Source organism: Rhododendron vialii, chromosome 12a (assembly GCF_030253575.1).
Source record: "Rhododendron vialii isolate Sample 1 chromosome 12a, ASM3025357v1".
Taxonomy (NCBI): domain Eukaryota; kingdom Viridiplantae; phylum Streptophyta; class Magnoliopsida; order Ericales; family Ericaceae; genus Rhododendron; species Rhododendron vialii.
This window is the reverse complement of record NC_080568.1, coordinates 345,375-366,059: the sequence shown is the minus strand read 5'-3', so window position 1 is coordinate 366,059 and position 20,685 is coordinate 345,375. Positions and strand designations below refer to the sequence as shown.

The 20,685-nt window shown below is 38.0% G+C and overlaps 2 protein-coding genes across 2 annotated transcripts; one reads left to right on the top strand and one right to left on the bottom strand.

Annotated features, from left to right (window-relative positions):
* Positions 1-1,718: 1,718 nt before the first annotated feature.
* On the bottom strand, positions 1,719-3,327 carry LOC131311563 (DNA damage-repair/toleration protein DRT100-like). Its single transcript, XM_058339057.1, has one exon. The coding sequence runs from the start codon at positions 3,268-3,270 to the stop codon at positions 1,819-1,821; it is 1,452 nt and encodes a 483-aa protein (XP_058195040.1). The 5' UTR covers positions 3,271-3,327; the 3' UTR covers positions 1,719-1,818.
* A 10,859-nt stretch (positions 3,328-14,186) lies between these two features.
* Positions 14,187-18,694, top strand: LOC131310881 (endoglucanase 9-like). The gene is made up of 6 exons (XM_058338132.1): positions 14,187-14,598; positions 15,979-16,482; positions 16,642-16,791; positions 16,929-17,040; positions 17,380-17,543; positions 18,140-18,694. The coding sequence occupies exons 1-6, from the start codon at positions 14,374-14,376 to the stop codon at positions 18,470-18,472; spliced, it is 1,488 nt and encodes a 495-aa protein (XP_058194115.1). The 5' UTR covers positions 14,187-14,373; the 3' UTR covers positions 18,473-18,694.
* Positions 18,695-20,685: the final 1,991 nt, after the last annotated feature.

The window sequence follows — 20,685 nt, the reverse complement described above, 5'->3', positions numbered from 1 at the left end:
CAAGTCAACAAACAAACGGTTGGTTGATCGATACCTTCCCAGAATCCCAAGTAAAAAGCGTCATAGTTCACAACATGAGTAAAGTATGAAAACTTAGATTAAAATAGTTCACAACATTAATTAAAGGAAGAGAGATAGATGACCAGAGAGAACCGAACAGAGAGAGAGAGAGAGAGAGAGAGAGAGAGAGAGAGAGAGAGAGAGAGAGAGAGAGAGATGGGTACCTGTTCTTAATTCTTATTGTTGCCGGAGATGCTGAGGTTGGTTTGATACAGATTCAGATTATGGGGTGGTTACATTCTGATGGTTACCAGGATATACATTCTTACATTTACGAATTTCAGCCTACACTTTTTTAAATATTTCGTATTTACCCCCAAATAACTTATATTTGTATTGTTGATCGATCGCAGTGTCCCAAAATGTCTTAGTGGTATACGTACTTCAAAGTTAAGAGAAATGCTACGTGCAAAGAAAATAGGCAAAGAATTGATCCTTAAAGTGTACATGAACGGTTCAGATGCACTGCACAGTGAATCTAAGCCGTTCATGTACACTTTAAGGGTCAATTCTTTGTCTATTTTCTTTGTCCCTAGCACTCTTCTAAAGTTAATTATGAGTGAGTGAAGTTATCCCCTAACCCATACACCACTAGAGGGAAACAAGAGCTATCTCACTTAAATAATGGGCAAAGATATAACAACATGAGCTAACTTAATACTGACATACAGCGCGCTACTGTGCCCGAATTCTGGACCCACTTCGGTCTCGCTCCGATGATCGGAAGCGTTCACTTCGTAGAGCTCGTCGAGTAGAAGAACTATACCAAAAATCAGCTTAATTGGATATCATTAAGTGCTTGATTGGAACCTTTTTATCTTGAAAAGAATGGATCCGAAACACTGGATCAAATCTACTATAACCCATGGACCGAGAGTTATATGGGTTCCGATCAGGCACTTAATGATATCCAATTAAGCTGATTTTTTGCATAGTTGTTCTACTCGACAAGCTCTACGAAGTAAATGCTTCCGATCATCGAAGCGAGACTGAAGTGGGCCCAGAATTCGGGCACAGCACCCCCCCCCCCCTCCATAATTGGAGTGAACGACAACAGCACAGGTTTGTAAGTGCCAAGATTAAGAGCAGAACCAAAGGTCTTACTGAAGTACTATGTGACTAGGAATATGACTATTAAAAATGTAACTCTTTTTTGAAAGAAGACAAAGCACAAAATCTTATGTTCTTATTCACCAAATTGTCTTCATTATCCTCCAAATTTTTAAGTCAAGTGTTTGTTGGAAATGGAATTGTTATTTAATGAAAGTCTATAAACAAAATTATTCATCAATTTAGAGAAATAAGTTCAACAAGAAAAATAGGTGAGTGATCAAATGCCCATTCTAGAATCAATAAACAAAGCAAACACTGCCGTGCACAATTTGTTGTTCATCAATGTAGATGAATGGTCATTCTTAGTGATAATTTAGAACATTTGGACAAATTTACGAACACCTTGATCACACTGTTTGCTAGGTGAAAAATTATTACTTGAAAAATCGTCACGCGGTACTTCATGACCTTCTCCACCAAACATCCCACAAAATTTTGGTGGAGAATGACAATGTGCCGCTGCTCTAAGAGAACTGAATAATCACTGCTGCTCTAAGAGAACTGAATAATCACTCCTAGTAATAAGGCCCAAGTAAAGCTCCGTATGAAATGAATGGATCATTCTACTAGGAATTTTAGGAAATCACCATTTTATTTCTAATATGGTCATTACAACAAAGCCAACACTGCCTTAGTAAAGTTGCTCTACACTTTGCAGGGTTGCAACGGAGGACCACATAGACAATCATTCCCAACAAATGCACTCGCCGGAAACTTCGTCGCCGGGATCTTTCCACACAAATGGTTATGACTGACATTCATCTTCTCAAGCCCAGAAATGGCCACTGGCAATTTCCCAAAGACCAAATTCCTCGACAAATCCAAGTACTTCAATGTCTTGGGAAATTTCAAGCTCTCCATATTGAACCGTACCCGATTACCTTCAACCCAAAAACCCACCAAGTAATTGGTTCGGTTCAGTAGCCCAACTGGGCTGCCCGATACTTCATTCTCTGAAAGATCAATGTAGTCGTAGAAATAAGTCTCCACTGGCTTCCAATTGTCTAAATTGGTCTTGATCCCACATTTTGCTAGCTTGAGAGAATATATTATAGTCGAAGAAGTAACCCATTTGGGAATTTCCCCCAAGTGAAATCCATTGTATGATAAATCCAGTGATTCAATGCCTTTCACATTCATTTCAGGAAATGGGTCGACAAGAATATTGTGAGATAGATCAAGATTGAAGATTTTGGTGAGGTTCCCGAAGCTTTTTGGCACGGTTCCAGATAATCTGTTCCAAGAGAGATCCAAGGTGTCAAGTCCGTGGAATTTGCCAAGAAAATTTGGGATTTGTCCAGTTAGAGCATTGTGGCCTAGCTCTAGGTAAATAAGATTAGATGAAAGTAATGAAATTGAAGGCGGAATTGTCCCTGACAATTTGTTGTGAGAAAGTCTAAGAATTCTGAGTTCAGTTAAGGATGAGAAAAAATCGGGTATGGTTCCGGTGAGTCGGTTCGGGCCCAAATCAAGAAAGGTCAGGTTTTTAAGCTGCTGAATTCCGATGGGTATGGTGCCAGTGAGAAGATTTCCACCGAATTTGAGCTGAATCAGTTGAGTCAACTTGGAGACTGAACTCGGTATCGGACCTGAAAAACTATTTCCGGCTACACTAAACGCAACAAGTCCGGTTAAGTCACCTATGTTTCCGGGTATTCGACCCGATAACTTGTTGTTTTCAATGTAAACGTATTGGAGATTTTGTAGCGTCAAAAGTGAAGAAGGGAAAGTACCCGAAAGGGTACCGGTGTCTTGGAGGTAAATACCGTTTAAGGAGTGGAGTTTAGAGAGAGAGGGTGAGATGGTACCCGATAAAAAAGTGGTGGAGTTGTCGGGTTGGCCGTTAAAGGTTATAGTTGTGACCCGGTTATTATCACCACATGTTATGCCGTACCACTTGCAGCAATCGGTACCGGGGCTCCATGAGTTGAGCTTTCCGGATGGGTCTGATGTTATACCCGATTTGAAGGCAAGCAGGCCTGACTCATCGTCGACGTGGCATGTTGCTGCGGTGACTGTGAGGCACGAGAGGGTAGAGAAGAGGAAGAGGGAAAGAATGAAGAAGTGAGGGGAGGGAAGATGGGAGAGAGACTGCATATTGTCGATTTTTTAGAGTGAAGGAAGATGGGAATTCTTACGAGGGACTCCGAGTCTTGGGCTACTATTTATAGGATGCACTACAAGCAGGGCCGGCCCAATGGGGAGGTCCAACAGGCCGCCGTCTTAGGCCTCTATATTTTTGGCAAAAAAAATGACATTTCTTCTTAAATAAGTATATATATTTTATGTATACAACTATAATAGAAACTCTTTTGAAGTAAAGTGTTTGCTCTTTTACATAAGATGCTTGAGTTCAAATTCTGATAGGGTATTTTTTTAAAGTATCTTTTTGCAAAAAAAAATTTCTTTTATCACACAAATTAAGACTGTTGTGATTCAAACCTGAGTCCACTGAATATTATTGCAACTGCACAAGCCATTAAGGTCGAAAATATTTACCATGTTGAATAGTATGAATAAAAATTATATATAAATAAGATATTTCTGTTTATTATTTTTAAATTAGAAAATTTATATAGGGTATTATTCCATCACTTGGCCTAGGGCATTCAAATATCTTGAACCGATCCTGACTACAGGTTGGTCTTTAGTAACATAAAGCTTCCTATCTCTCTATAAAAAATGTTAAAAAAAAAAAAATACATAAAGCTTGTGTATGAGCGCTAGCGATAATGGAGCCCGGCTCCTCTCCAATCATTGGAGAGAACACTCTTTCCAATCTTGGCTTATAAAAATTTCTTACGATCTAGCTTGTAAAAATTTCTTACGATCTCACATCAATGATTGAAATAGTTCATTTTGTTTTGCTCGTTGAGAACATGAAATATGTCAAAAATCAAGTTTATTGGACATCATTAGATATGATTTTAAAACACATTTGGAACACATTATCTTGCAAAATATAATATTGCAACAGTAGAACAAAACCTCTTTCTGAATTTTTTTCAATATAAATTTGTTTCAAAATCATATCAAACGATAATTGATGAAAATAATTGTTGGCATGCTTGATGCTCTCGGGGAATTAAAAATTATGAACGATTTCGATCATTGAAGTGTTATTTAAAAAGTTGTGTTCTCTCCAATCCATTTAACAGCATCTGCATCTCTCTCGGTACTTCCTCCATCACACTATAATAAAGAGCAAAACCCCCCAAGACTCTCTTGCATCAGGCTCACTACTTCCCTCTCCACTTTGCAATTGGTGTAGCTTTGCTATAGTACCTCATTTCCTTTATTTTATTAATTACATACTCGGAGCAGGCTGCTCCCATGGCCACTCGTGCTCGAAGGCTTGCTTTGTCGCAGATCCACTACCTCCTGGCGCTCGATCAACCCAGCCGCCGTTGCCAGCGGTTAGGGTTTGTTGGGGGTGGGTTCTTCTGCGTCTTTGTGCTCTGGATCGGCCATTTGAAGGGTGGGAGGAAGTAGAGAGAGAGAGAGAGAGTGAGAGGTGTGGCTGTTGTGGTGGCGATGGCATCAAGGTGGTTTGTAGTATGGGGTTTGGTAGGATTGGTGCGGGAGTAAAGAGGCTGGTGTGGTGAGAGTTTAAGAATGCACTGACTACAATAAAAAAAAAGTGCACATTTCTCGTTAATTTATCCCAGAAAATAAAGAGTTTGGTGTGGATGCTCTAAAAGGATTGGAGAGGAGCTGGACTCGCGATAATAAGACTGCGATCATGGTATTGTTTTTCAAAAACATATTAAACTACGAAAATGAGTGAGAACAAAAATTGAGAGTAAGAACCTTTACGACGAGGATCGAAGGGCGAGAGTAAAAAATTTCATGTCGGTCCCAGACTATTGTATACCAGATAAAATATTAATGAGCCTGTGATTTGTATTGAAAAGGATATTCTTTTTCTAGGGAACGCAAGCGACCAAGCGTGTATGAGCAGGACCACGATCGAATCGAACTTCCCAAATGGTATTTGAACGGGGAAGGCAAAACCGGCATATGCAAGAGAGATTCATCAAAGAATTAAGCCGAGAGATTTGACCGACTTTTGTCCCACTCTGGATTTAAAAAGATCAGATCAGTAGTGGGTGTGGGACTAATAATTAATGGGACCATGGAACTAATAGATAAGATAGATAGACGCCTAGTATTGACTCAGAGAGTGGCAATATGATGCTCCCAAGTGGTATGGGAGCATCATACTCCCAATGAATTACAAACACTTACCATTCACTAAGGCAACACTTACCATTCACTAAGGCAGAACTTACCACACTTGTGTGGTAAGTTCTGCCTTAGTGAATGGTAAGTGTTGCCTTAGTGAATGGTAAGTGTTGTCTGTTCTGTGGTAAGTAATCCTCCGTTTTTTAGATCAAAACCACCTCATTTTTAACAAAACCACCCCATTTTTAGTTTTTGGTTTTGATCTAAAGGCTGTGATTTATCTATTTTCAATCCAAGGGCTGTAATTCATTGGGAGTATGATGCTCCCATACCACTTGGGAGCATCACAGAAGTTTTGCAGAGAGTGGGTTTGAAGAACAGAGCGAGTACTGCTAGCAATACCGACGAGTTGTGCAGGAAAACGTATCGATCGGCCGTGCTGGACCGTCTCCGGTCACCAAATGGCCGATCCAAGCTGTTCAAAAATTTTAAAAAAAAAATTGAGGGGGCCTATGCAAGAAATAACAGCATCCGATATGTGTAAGGTGCTTGATCTAAACATTCTATTTTCGTGTATATATGTATATACATATATACATATATACACGAAAATAGGGTGTTTAGATCAAGTACCCTACACACATTGGATGTCATTAATTCTCACGCGAGTCCCCTGAATTTTTTTTTTATAGATTTTTTGGACGATTCGGATCGGTCGTCCGGTGGCCAAAGACGGCCCGGAGCGGCCGATCAGTACGTTTTCCCTGCACACTCGTTGGTACTGCTATCATTTTCGTCTTGATTAGTAGTAATAATAAGACTACGCCCACCGACTCCCACGTCGGTGAACTCTCACAGAAACGCGCTGTACGACGGCGTTTTGGGTTATTTTTGGTGTTAAAACATTTAATTTTATGGTTCTTTTAGAGCTTTCCAATGAGAGTCATAAAGCTAAAAATTAATTACGACTCTATAGAATAAAATGATTAGAAAAATAAAATTTTTGTAGCGGTTCAAACGGATTGAAAATTGGAACATTTCCTTGTTCTCTTTGCTATTTGAAAAGAATTTTTCAAAAAATTCCTCCTAGATTCCCCTTAGATTCCTCCTACTTCCAACATTTCTCTCTCTATCTCTCTCTACTTATTACCCCTATTATTTTTCAAAAAACTTTTCAAAACACAAACCAAACACAGCTAGTTTTTTCATTTTGTTTATGGTTCTGTTAGGGCTCTTCAACGAGAGTCCTAAAGCTAAAAAATAATTATGACCCTTTAAAATAAAAATATCAAAAAAATAAAATTTCGGTGAATCCAAACCGAAAACGCCGTCGCACGGCATTTCGGTGAAAGTTTACCGACTCTCAAGTCGATGGACGTAGCGTTATTGATTAATCTACTATTTGTCAATTTGTGTTCAATTCCAAGTGCTACTCGGTCAAACTAGTCAGGCCCGATGGCTCTGTTTTTTTTTACATCAACAATCAAGCAACGTAAATGATTTCATCACAACGTACATGAATTAACCAAACTACCAAATCGGAGGCACGAGTTATTGCGAAAAAACACACCAGGCTGATAGACTCAAGACACCCTGCAGAAACAAATCAATACTAGGTATCGATAAGAGAATCGTGTCTGCGACAAGATAGAGAGGATCTAAATAGAACCCCAGCTCAAATCATTGACCGAAAGCACGGATGAAATCTTCAACCGGAAGCAAAAACCCAAACTTGCACACCTGCAGATCTTGAAAGGAAAACAACGCCAACGAAACACCGGCCCGAGGGCTCCTTCAGCCGCCAAGTTGTCGTGGCTTTAGAGCAATTCTATGAACACATTTTAAAACAAAATTTTGGACAAAGCACATATATCTAATGGTTTTAGACGCAACTATGTTTGGAGTAATGTTTTAAAGGTATGTTCCTAGACTTTTTGGTGGCTTTATTAGTTGTAGTTTATCCTTTTCATTTTGATAATTCAGGTGTCCGATCAGTTTACCCTTACCTCGACTTATCCCGGAGACCAATTTCATAGTTCCCTAGCGATGGCCTAATTAAAACCGGAGCATCTGATGCCAATCCGATATTGGGCCTTAATTCATATATTGCTCAACTATGAAGTGAGAGTGAGTATTGATGTTTTCTTACAACAAAATCGATGCCCTTTTGAGTTTTTAGTTTAGTTTTGACGAATTGATTGGATTTATTTATTTTTTTCCGAGTGAAAAGATAATCTGATTTTCTATGAACAACGACCAGTTGAAGTTTGCTTTTCAATTGAAGTTTTCTGAAGTAAGCTGCCCATGCTAGCTAGTTTTTTTAAGGCCTATATTACATTTTGATATATACTTCCCGAATTGAAGGAAATGGGTTGAAGGCCTTATGGACACTTGTTGTAGGTGGTCTTACCAAAACATAAATACTGAACCAAGAAATCAAAACCACAAGAACACATTGAGATTTTATATATGTTGTTAGAACAAATTTGGTTTTCAGCCAAATGTACCTACTCCACGTATGCCAGCCTCATCCATCATCTGTTATCGTTTATAAATTTTAATGATTACACACATCCACTTGCATCAAGTAAATTTCTGAAATGCGTGGTAAGACTAATTTGTTTGAGTTCAATTTCGATAACTCTTTGATTTTTTATGTGGTTTTCAGCCAAATGTAACTCTTTGATTTAATGGGTGTGTGTGTGTTTAAAACGCAGCAGGCCTTTGGGAGCGGGCCACAAGACATGGAAGATGAATTGGGCCTCGACGTGCGAGTCCATTTTGCTTGAAGCCTAATCCAACAGATATGTGAGTATCGACGGGGAAGATATGGAGGTTGGCCTCTGAAGCGGCGCTATGCCTTCGTGAGAAGCAGATATGTGAAACTGTGAAAGCCCTAGGATTTTCGGACTATCTCTCCATATATGATATATGTAATGTAATATACAATAGATATTGGATATTATATATATTTAAGAGTTCGGTTCGGATAACAGTTAAACCATAACCGAACCGATACCCGTTCGGTTATCCAAGCCTCAACCATACCCATACCCACGGGAAAATTTTCGGTTATGGTTCGGGAGAAAAATTCGGTTACGGTTCGGATACTCATCGGTTCGGTTCAAATTGCCATTCCTTAATTACATCATGTTTAAATGATTAATCGTCTTCACATCACAATAAAATTAGGTGCAAAAATTATTTTCATTTCAATCCGGTTTTATCTGCAGTCCATTTGTAGAGAAGCCTATGGACTCGGGTCTCAACCTTTCATCTTTGCAATTAATGATCTAGATTTTAAAAAGACTATTTCCGAAAAGAGTACGTAATTTCTTCCTGAGAATATACTTTCAGCAAAATCTAATCACTAAATTAAAGCCACTTTTGGATGAATGAGATTACATAGAATGCTCTAAGTCTGTAGAGGAGTAGTATTTTATTTGGAAAATGAAAGCTACTTTTGGTGACACAACATCGTAAATTTGTTCAAACCAAGATTTTTTTTTCCTATTAGAAAAGATAGAATAGATAATACAGTTGACAAGAAATGATACAAATTAAGCTAGTTAGTTTCTTGTTTTCTTTTTTTGCTTAAATTATTAGTTTCAAGTTTTTCTTCTTGAAATACTGTTTTATTTTGGTCAGTCAATAAGATGTGAGTAGTGCTATTGGTACCGACGGTACCATAGGGAAAATGTACCGACGGCCACCGGACGGCCGTCTCCGGCCACCGGACGGCCGATCCGAGCCGTCCAAAAATTTTAAAAAATAAAACCGAGTGGGCCTACGCGGGAATCAATGGCATCCGAGGTGTGTAGAGTACTTGATCCGAGCACCCCTTTTTCGTGTATATACACGTATATACAAATATACACGAAAAATGGGTGCTCGGATCAAGTACCCTACACACCTCGGATGCCATTGATTCTCGCGTAGGCCCACTCGATTTTATTTTTTAAAATTTTTGGACGGCTCGGATCGGCCGTCCGGTGGCCGGAGACGGCCGTCCGGCGGCCGTCGGTACATTTTCCCTATGGTACCCGTCGGTACCAATAGGATTTCTGATAAGATGTTAGTATGTTAGTATTTATTAAATCACTGGAGAATATGTTAACATCATGTCATATAAGTCGAACCCTAAATCTCACGCTCCAAATGAATGCTACACAACCATTGTGTCAAACGCCAAGATCGGTTCCTCTTGAAATTCATAGGGGAAAGGGAAGGAGATATAAGATAAGGTCATCCACAGTGGTATAATCAAATGCCAATTGTTTTTAAAGTTAACAATGTTGGTGCAAAAGATTACTCACAATGGTATAATCAAACTTAGCAACATCCTTATAAATAATCAAATTTTGGGTTTTGGATAACCAAAACTAACAATCTTTTTCAATAATCAAAATTTGTGGATCCTACACCACATAAGTTAACTAGTTCCAAAATTTGTATACACATGTGTTTCAACTAGTATTTTCTTCTTCCATTCTTCGCCCACTCTTTTTTTTTTTTTGGTTAAAAAAATAAAATTGAAGAATAAAAATTTTATATAGCCAAGCTTTTTCGCTACTCTATATCTTTTTCACTTCGCAACAAACTATTTCTCTTTCTTTTCTTCCAAAAGTGAAACTCATATCTCTCGATCATCTACAATTCAATTCATCGTCGCTGGATTAAGGTATTTCACTCTTCTTTCCTGTTTCTACTACCCACCCCCGGAAAAAAAAAAAAGAGAAAAAAATCATAATAGCAGGTAAAGAAGTCACCGATTTTTTTTTCAAAATTAAGAGAGGGAATCGATATATTTTAACTCATAAAAAATGTAAATGGAGGGAAGTGAATGACGGAAAACAGGGGGGAGAGAGAATGAAATTGTAGTTGACCCCATATTTTGATTATGGACTAGAAGTGATTATAGTGAAGCTTAACATTGTTAAGCTTAGCAATCTCTTAAGTGAATAATCAAAAGCTGATGTGTCAATTTTTGGTTATCCTTTTTTGATTATACCACTGTGGATGGCCTAAGAACGTACTCCTAAGAAAATTTAGAAAGGTCAGAACAGGGATTTAAGACAATAATACAAGGCTATAATAGTAAGAAGAAACAAAGTCAAAATGTTAGTCATAAAGCATGGGAAGAAAGTAGGAGTATGAAGGATCCCAAGAACAAGAGATTAAACCAAAGTAACCAACTCGGACATAGAGCTAGAGTAAAGAAAGCAATCACAATCATCTTCTTAAATCTGACCCCACATTTCTCTACTTTCCACATCAAAATCAAACCCATCAAATGATGATTAATTAGCCATGCATGGCGCCGATTAATTCTTAGCGGGTCCCCCCCGCCATTTGCGCCGATTTCCTTTTGGCCGTTATTGTTGCGTTAATTCCGTTAATCTCTTCTTCCTGATCATCTCGCTCCCACCCCCGATAGCGGGTCGTTGTTTTTCTCTCAAGAGCTGGCTGGCTGGCGTGCTAGTTTGGGTTTATCTTATCGATTGATGATTTAATCCGTGCTATCCGTCCACGGTTTGAGCTGAAATTCCCTTAGAATCCTCTCTGCTTAGTCGTAGACGGGACTCTTATGCCAACACCTAGTGTCGGTTTGCTTTGGCAGTGCGTTATTGAGCTTGTTAGCCAGATGCGCTTTTCACAGTAGCTCGTATCTTAGATTTGGTAGTTTTAATTCATTCCTTTTTTATTATTGTGATGAAATCTTTTACTTTGGGTGTTTGTAATGAACTAAATTGCCTGTTTGTTGACAATAAAAAATACAGTAAAAAAAATCTCGCTCCCACTCCCAACTTATCTATCTTTTTCCATGTATTGCGCAGTGGTCGGACATGATGGCACCAACACACGAGGAAACAGTTTTTGTAATGGGAACCGCTTTTTATGGCGGATGTTTGTCACCTTTAGTTAAGTTAGTTGGATACTTTTACATTCTCTACTAAGATGTCAATTTAGTAAGGAAATTGAATTCTACACCCCCTTTTTTGACATCTACACTCTTTTTTTTGAATTTTAGTGTTCAAAGTGTCTGTAATTTTTGTCCTAGGAGACAAAAAAAGGAGTGTAGATGTCAAAAAAGGAAGTGTAGAATTCAATTTCCTTTAGTAATTGTGCACTTCACAAATCAATTTAACAATTTTATCGTATTCTATAACCGTTTGACGTATCAACCAATCAATATCGTATGGAAATGTGATGAAGTCTCACAAGCCTCTAAGTCCTTATTCTTAATTTTCTAGATTTTTTTTCTTTTATTTATTTTTTAATTTGGAAAGAGTTGAGAGAGAGAGAGAGAGAGAGAGAGAGAGAGAGAGAGAGAGAGAGAGAGAGAGAGAGAGAGAGAGAGAGAGAGAGAGAGAGAGATAGAGTTTAGGGAAATTGAGGAAAAATTATCCAATGTCCCAGTAACATTTTCATGTGGTGGTTCAACTCATCTCTCCACCACACATTTGTATGGTTCCTACTCCAAAGTGTCGAACCTGCATAAATTGTCTTTTAATCCCATGCATCGAACGGATATTCTATGCAAATGTAGTAGGAGTTCTCCAACCTTTTAAATCTCAAATCCTAAATTTTCAGAATATAGGATTTTTAAAACCTAAATAATACTACTTGGCAGTTACATGTTTTAATGGGGAGAGGGATGTACGTGGGGTGGGACGTGGAGTAAATGGAAATCATATTCTTTTACTGTTTTTTTTATTATTTTGTTTATGTTTTATACATGACTTTTTCTTCATATTTTCTTCTTTAATTGGTCATGATAGTAATTATTTATGCTTGGATATGTACAATAATTATATTACTAACAATTAGCGTTGTGTCCCGTTCGATACACAAAATAATGTATAAATTTTAACACAAATCCATTTATTATCTTTGGCTCATTGAGTATTTAAACACTTGCAAAAAATCATGCTAATTAATCGAATACTAGTAACAACATGAACAAAACATGTTTTTACTCTCCATCGAAATAAATTCAATATCAACATGTTTCGTACAAGTAAGTATGTGATTTTTTGCAGCTAGGTCATGCCAATCCGGCGAGCCAAACAAAACGAACGAATTGGATTTAATTCCATTATTAGGCCCAATAACACATTTTTGGCAAAAATAAATGGGAAAGGGGGATGCAATGCAATTTCCCCAACCTTGACTACAATTAGCTCGTGCTAATGACCCTTCAAAGATGCTGTTGTCCCCATCCGTTTTAGTTTAATAAGATAAGATAAGAGAGTCGAGAACAGAAGCGTTCTTTTTGTTGGGAGAGATTTGGGAATAAATGTTACTACTAGTAAACAGTACACGTACTCCTACTAGGCTACTAAATTAGAAGGCTAAACACTGCATTTAGGGTCATATTTTATGCGTTCTTTTTCCTTTTGTGTATGATAAAAAATGCTCTAGGTATACAGACAAATCTACGCATATCTTTCGGAAAACTGTTTGGGGTATGTGAGACACTTGTCATTTTGTTTTATGTGAATCGGACGATTCCAATATATCACATTAGTGTATGTACGAAACTCGATCTATAAATTGGCAACCGTGAAAAATGAAAAATACTTACCATTGTAACTCTCCACGGTTTGGCACATTCATACAGTATTTTATGTTTCCGTAATTAACTGATTGACACTGCAAGCTCCTATGGAAATGTATCTCGTAAGAACTGATTTTGTTTTCTCTAACAATATTCTACAAACTAATCGCACAACATTCAAACAGACCCTAAAATTGTAAGAAAAATATTTGATTGCAGTCTTAAGGAGGAATGTATCTTTGTGAGATTCAGACTGCCTATATCGGGTAGTATCTGTTCACTTGGCATGCTTTTCCAAAAAAATTAGGCAATGTCGGAATTCCTTAAACTTTTGATTTTGCAGATAGGATTTTCCCTTTCTGAAAATCTTGGGTGTGGTCAAGGTAAATCACAAAGCGCACAAATTCACCTTTCATATCCGTACACACGTAGTAAGATAAGAGATTGCCAAGGGGTGTCAAACACAAGCCACATAGGGCTGTCCAAGAAAAACCGAGAACCGTGAAACCGGTCCGGATCGAACCGATCCATGCATTTTGACTTTTGTCCGTGGACTAATGGTCCGGACACGGATTCAAAAATTAAAAAAAACGTGAGATACGGGTTATGATTGGATTTTCATTTCAAAACCGTGGATTAATCGAACCGGACCGCGAGATATTTTAAAAAATAAAATTGAAAAATATACATGTGTATGTGTAATATTTATAAATAATTATAATTTTACTAAATTGTTATAATTTTTTTTAACAATTTTACATTAATGTGATGATATACAAAACTTAAGGGATAATAAGTGTAATATTATGGAATGTCATAATTAATAAGTGTTGGCACTTTGCATTTTTAGTTGGCAGTAGTGTCATTTTATTTTTATGGAAGAAAATATGTGGATAAAACCGGAACCGAACCGTGACTCGTGGTTTGGATTGGAACTGAACCGTGAGACTTTTGGATTAGGATTGGATTGTAATTTCTAAAAACTGTGAGATATGGATTAAGATTGGATTCAATGGAATCCAATCCAATCTGGACCGTGGATAGCCCTAAAGCCACAAGCCCGACAAACTTCACCGATTTTTTAGTCATCTTTTCTACAAAATATCAAAGTTTTTGTTTTTTTGGCAATATTCTTGTAAGATTTGGTTGCTGTTTTTTTGGTTCAATGTCTAAATCAAGCCGAAACGAAATTTAAAAACATTCCAAAAGATATTAGGGTAACTACGAACAAAACAAACCCTAAAAAGGGAAAAGCATGTCCAAACATAGCTAGATTAAACCGTCAATTTAATACGAACAGCTAGGATTATGGTCAATAATCACCAACAGGAATCTTGAGGGAGGGAAAAAGCCTAATTTTGCGTTGGTGGCGGTTGGGTTTCCCTCCTATATAAGGGGCTCAATATTCTTGAAGAATTAAACCTCATTATTATTGTTCAGAGTTAAAAAAAAAAATGGCATTGACAAGGGGATTAGCTTCTTCCCTCTGCCTCTCTGTTTTCTTGTTCTCTTTCACATTCTTGTTTTGGGGCACTAGTGTTCAAGGGAATCCTAATTACAGAGATGCCCTGGCCAAATCCATTCTGTTCTTCCAAGGACAGAGATCAGGGAGGCTCCCCGGAGGCCAAGAAATGTCTTGGAGGTTTAGTTCTGGCCTCTCCGATGGTTCATTCGCCAATGTACGTATGTTCACCTTTACGTTTAACTATATGTTTAATTAACAACCATTTTTGGCACTTTTGAACCCAAAAACACGCATGATGCCTCATCCTCGTCCCCCTCTCCATCTCCTCCTCTTTTGCATATAACTCTCTCTTGCCATCCTTCACGAAAATATTTGAGAGAGGTAGTAAATGGGCTGTTTGTAAGTTACATGTTTAGGGTTTATTTAGAACTTATGGAAAAAAAGAACAGAGAAAATTTAAAAATTCATCTTCCACTGTTTGGTTTGGAAAGAAAGATGGGACAAATAGCAAAAATTCAAGTAATTTTTCCTTAAGATTATGGGAATAAAAGAAACACCATATATACATTTTCCTCCCATTTTCGTCCTTAAATCTTTTTTTTTTCTCACTTTCCCCTAGGCTTTTTTTTTATCGGCAACTTTCCCCTAGTTCCAAACACAGTTGTATAAAAATTAGGGATTGGGACATTTAATTAAGATGGCAAGGACCTCCAATTATGGGCCAATACTAAGGTCCCGTTCCGCTAAGGTCCTTATTTTTTTTTAGTACTTATTTATGCTTACGAGACAGGTTATTCCCTCATAATATATCACATTTAATTTAAGAAATTATTCTAGTTAGTTGAAAGGGGCCTAAAATAAATATGATTGAATGTTTGTTAATGTTGAGTAACAGGAAGTGGCAGGGCTACTCTCAATTGTGGCTGTAGCTCAAAACTATAATGGTTGCTTTGGCCCTCCCTAAAGCTCTGCCCCTCCCTTCTATGTATTCTTTCCTTCTCGTTTGTTATTTTGTGTACTCAAAGACAATAGCTTTAGCTGCCCCAAATTACGTCTATAGGGAATTTTTAGGTTAATGAAGAAGAGCCAAATTGTGCCCTACCCTACCCTACCCTAGCTTTGGCTTTATTTCCTGGCCAATGTCCTTGTAATTTGTATTTTATTCTCTTCAATCAAACATTGTTCATTTTGAACTCATTTGTCATCCTCTGGAGCTGATTAGACTCAATAATTTATCTTTTTTGACTTCTGTTGGATTGAAATCCACCTTAGACCTTGATTTTATTATTGTATTTCACTAGTCCAATTAGGCGCCTTCGTTTGCAAAGAAGCTTTTGGTCCAATTGGATCAGGAGTGCACTTAGGTGTTAGGAGAAAAGAGGTCAGGAATTATGTGTTAATCTAAATCTAACTATTTTAACGATACTAATTTTCGACGATCAAGAATAAAATAAAATGAGGTGCCATTGTTACCATGTTTTTCTCAGTTCACTACTACCAATTAATTCCACAACCCTAATGTATTAGCAAAGTAGTGTATAAAATAATTAATAACATAAACTTTAATTAGCTCCCTTTAAAATGTGATTTCCAGGTGGATTTGAGTGGGGGCTACTATGATGCTGGAGACAATGTGAAGTTCAATTTTCCAATGGCCTTCACCACCACCATGTTATCATGGGCCACACTAGAGTACGGGAGGAAGATGGGCCCAGAGGTAGGAAACGCAAGAGCCGCGATCCGGTGGGCCACCGACTACCTCTTAAAGTGTGCCACTGCCACACCCGGTAGGCTCTACGTGGGCGTGGGCGACCCTAATACGGATCACAAGTGTTGGGAGCGGCCCGAGGACATGGACACGGCTCGGTCTGTCTACTGGGTCTCGTCAAGCAGTCCCGGCTCGGATGTGGCCGGGGAGATGGCCGCTGCACTGGCAGCCGCCTCCATGGTTTTCCGGAAGGCCGATCCAAAATATGCAAGGTTGCTTTTGAGAACAGCAAAGAATGTGATGCAGTTTGCTATGCAGTATAGAGGTGCCTACAGTGACTCTCTTGGATCTGCTGTTTGCCCATTTTATTGCTCATACTCTGGGTATAAGGTAAGCCAAAAGTACAATACATATCATTTGCTTATTAATCTTTTTTTTTTGGGCTTGGACTACATGCTTCTTTCATTGGGCCAGAAGATTCTATTATCTTATGGGCCTGCGGTTGATTCTTCCCCTGATTTCTGATTTCTTTTGTTTTTTGAATCCAAGGATGAGTTGCTGTGGGGAGCTACATGGCTACTAAGAGCAACACACGATGTTTCTTATTTCAATTTCATACAATCTTTGGGAGCAAATGATGCAACAGACCTTTTTAGTTGGGATAACAAATATGCGGGTGCTCGCGTGCTCCTCTCAAGGGTAAATTGTCGAAAAGAAACCTCTTGATTTAGCTCAAGCACACATGTGGATTGGGGTTGAAAATATGAATTATTCCGGTCTTGTTTATTTCATCCGTTAGACATCATTAATCCGGTCTGTGTTTTTTTTTTTTGCAGAATGCCTTGGTGGAAAATGACAAGGCTTTTGAGCGGTTTAGACAACAAGCTGAAGATTTCATTTGCCATATTTTACCCAACTCTCCTTCTTCAAGCACACAATATACGCAAGGTAATAGCATTGCCCACTCTAAAATTTCATTGCTGGACAGTGCCACAGCATTAGTTTTAATCTTCATATCAAGTAGTATTTCAACCTATGGGCCTCTTTCTGAGTTGTCTCAACCATTAAGCTTCTCACCTAAGGTCCAGATCTCGAGAATTTACTTTTATCAAAATCCCAAGCTATGAAACCATCCAATGAAAGTCCAATTGCAAAATTCGGCCTGAGGCTTTGAGTTGTTAATGTGTGATGCTGCTTGAATCTATATAGATTATAAATGTTTGAATACACCCCTTTTTGTTTTCAATGTACGGGATGATATAGTCGTGATCTTAAATTTGAATGCAGGAGGGCTGATGTACAAGCTAGGTGAAAGTAATCTCCAATATGTGACATCCATAACCTTCTTGCTTACAACCTATGGCAAGTACATGTCCGCCTCAAGGCACACCTTCAACTGTGAGAGTCTATATGTGACTGCAAATACCCTAAAAGCCCTAGCAAAGAAACAGGCAAGTCGCTCTCTAGTATTCAAATTTGCCAATTTTCTTGTGTTCATTTCCTATATTTGTACATCTACTTTATCGAGGAAGAATTTACAAATTGACAATAACCTTTTGGAGCTTTGAATAACATATTATTACTATGATGATTGAAAAATTGGAGAAGGTACTTATAGGAACATACTGTATTAAAAAACATTTAACTCGAGATTCCTCACTCTATGTCAAAGTGCCGGATTCCAATATTGTTTGAATAATTTTTGTGAACTCTGTCGCGTCAGTTATTTATACAAATATCATTCATTCTTATCATTAAACCTTGGACATTTCAGGTGGACTTTTATCCTAAAAACCAGTGGAGGTAACAAAAATGCCACATAAGAATCCAAATGCGGCTCCTTTTGACGATTCAGAAGAACAAGAAAAAGAAATCGACTTCGAAGAAGAAGAAATCGACTTCGAAGAAGAAGAAATCGACTTCGAAGAAGAAGAAATCGACTTCATTTTTTTATAAACTACTTAACACAATACTTAATTCTGTTATGGGATCCGGACTCTTTTGGGGAATTCTAATGAAATCCTGGATTAATAGAATACTCAATTTCGTTATCTACATTTTGGGGGAGAACCCTTTGAAAATGTCTTACATGGTAGGATATGGACCATATTATCCAAAGAGAATTCACCATAGAGGATCCTCAATACCCTCTGTATCAACACACCCACAATCCTTTGGTTGCGATGGCGGTTTCCAACCATTCTTCTACACCGCCAACCCTAATCCCAATGTCTTAACCGGAGCCATTGTTGGAGGTCCAAATCAAAATGATGGTTACCCTGATGATCGGACAGACTACAGTCATTCGGAGCCTGCAACATACATCAATGCTGCCATAGTTGGACCTCTGGCATACTTCGCAGGGAGCCACACCAATTGATCTCGGGATGCAATGCAAGCTCAGATTTAGCTTTTAGCAATTAAGTTGTGTATATTTCTCGATATTAATCACCTAAAACGGGTGTAAGGCTACCATAAAGTTGGTGGGCTAATTAGCTTGAGTTTTATTTACCTAGTTTGATTGCTTGGATGTCCAGATGATCCTCTTAGTCATAGTTGTTCCTCTCTAAAGGAAAGGAGCCTTTTTAAAGGGTTTTACGATCATACAAACGAACAATTGCTCAATCTGTTCAACGCCTAGGAAAATTAGCTATGCCGAAAATGTTAAATTGTTATGGGATCATAGAGGCAGTAAAATTGAAATCCTTTTAAGTAAAAAAGTCCAATTCTAAAGGAGAAATTAGAGATATATCACACCCCTTGCTTATCTAAAACGAAGTCAAACAACTCTCATCTTAGGATATGAAAAATGTAGAAAACTACATTTAGAACCGGTTTTATTTTTTCAGGGAAAGGATTCATTACTAGTAGCATTGACGAAGTCATAATGCAAGTATGCAACGACAAAATTAAAGTGAAAAGATCATTGAACAACCAAAACGATAGCCAAATTTCTGTTTGGATTGGCTTGGAGCAGAGTTGAATAGGCTTGGTAGTCATAAGGCATGTATGTGTAAGGTCTTTTTTTTTTTTTTTTTGATCCGCTTGTATGTGTAAGGTCGACTATCGATAAAGTCCCAGTATTATTTCCATGCGCCATCATCAAATAAAACAACCATATTTATTGAACAAAGAGAGTATTGGATCATGTGTTAACCGACTCATCTAGAAGCAATTGTTGTTAGGGAAAGGGACAACTTAATCTTTAAAGGGCAGCGCAAAGCCATGCGCTAACCGACAGGCGAACATGAAGTCGCTTCGCAATGTTGCCCATACAACACCGACAAGTGGAGGCCTAGGCGATAGGTCCTCCCTTTGCTTGCCTCGCGTCAGCAGGGGGCGTCTCAAGTATAAGTAATAGGGTTGATGATGGCCCCCATAAAGCCAACAATCTCTCCTAGGTCTTAGGAGTTGAACCCATAACCTCGCTCTGACACCGATTGTTGGTCCAAATAACAATCCAAGAGGGGATGAATTGTGTATCTCAAATACAATGCATAATTTAAAATTTATTAGTGAGAATAGCATAAAGATACAATAATCGGAACAGATTGAGCAAAGCTCCAAACAAATCAACACAACAGATTGAGCAAGCTCCAATAGAAACAAAGATTAAATGCAGAGAACTAATATGCAGATTTCTAGAGTTACATATATGAATCTAATTGACGGGGAAGTCTTCAATACACACCCTTTTAAGGTGTGTACCATATGCACCTATTGTATGGTTCATATTGTGCCACCTCATAAAAAAATTACTTGTAGGACCGATCATTCATAACATTTTATTTCGTATCGTAACTTTTATACTAAAAATTCGTAACTTTTCATCATATGATTCGTAACTTTTGAGTAATATATTCATAACATTTTGGGAATCATAACATTTTAGTGTGTTTCAATGAAGGTGCATATGATACACACTCAAATAAGGGGTGTGTATTGTAGCACTTCCCCTAATTGACTGATTATTCAAGATGTTCTACCACAACTCATTATTCAAGGATAGATCAATTTTCTCATGCAATATAGATACGCAAAACAGAAAATAAATAGAGTAGGGAAGAGAGAAATTAAATGCAAGGATTTATAGTGGTTCGGTCCGCAACTTCACGGCTTAGTCCACTCTCCAAATGTCCAACTCAGGATTTGCTGCACTAATAACTCCAATAGTCGTACAATCATCTAGGTTCGCAGGTGTTAGACAACCTTTACACCGAGTAATCTATCCCCAATCGTTTTGATTAATTTTGACTCCGGTGCTAGTCACACCTAACCCAACTAGTGGACAATGTTTGAAATTTTGTATGTGTCATTTGTTCGAAGCTGTCTTGCGACAATAGAACTGCCGTCCGACATTGGCATATTGGTGCAAGATTGTAGAATTCTTAGAGACTCATTTATGGTTTTGTGTATTTAAGTTTGTCAAACGTGATTGTAATCAAGCCACACATAATTGTGCTAAGAAGGCTCTTTCTAGTGATTCAACCTCTTTACTTCCATTGGGTTCCTCACTTTCTGATATTTAGGCTTTTTGCCTTCAGATGATGTAAAAAAAAATTAGAATTTCTAGCTCTGCTATTGCTTTCTTTT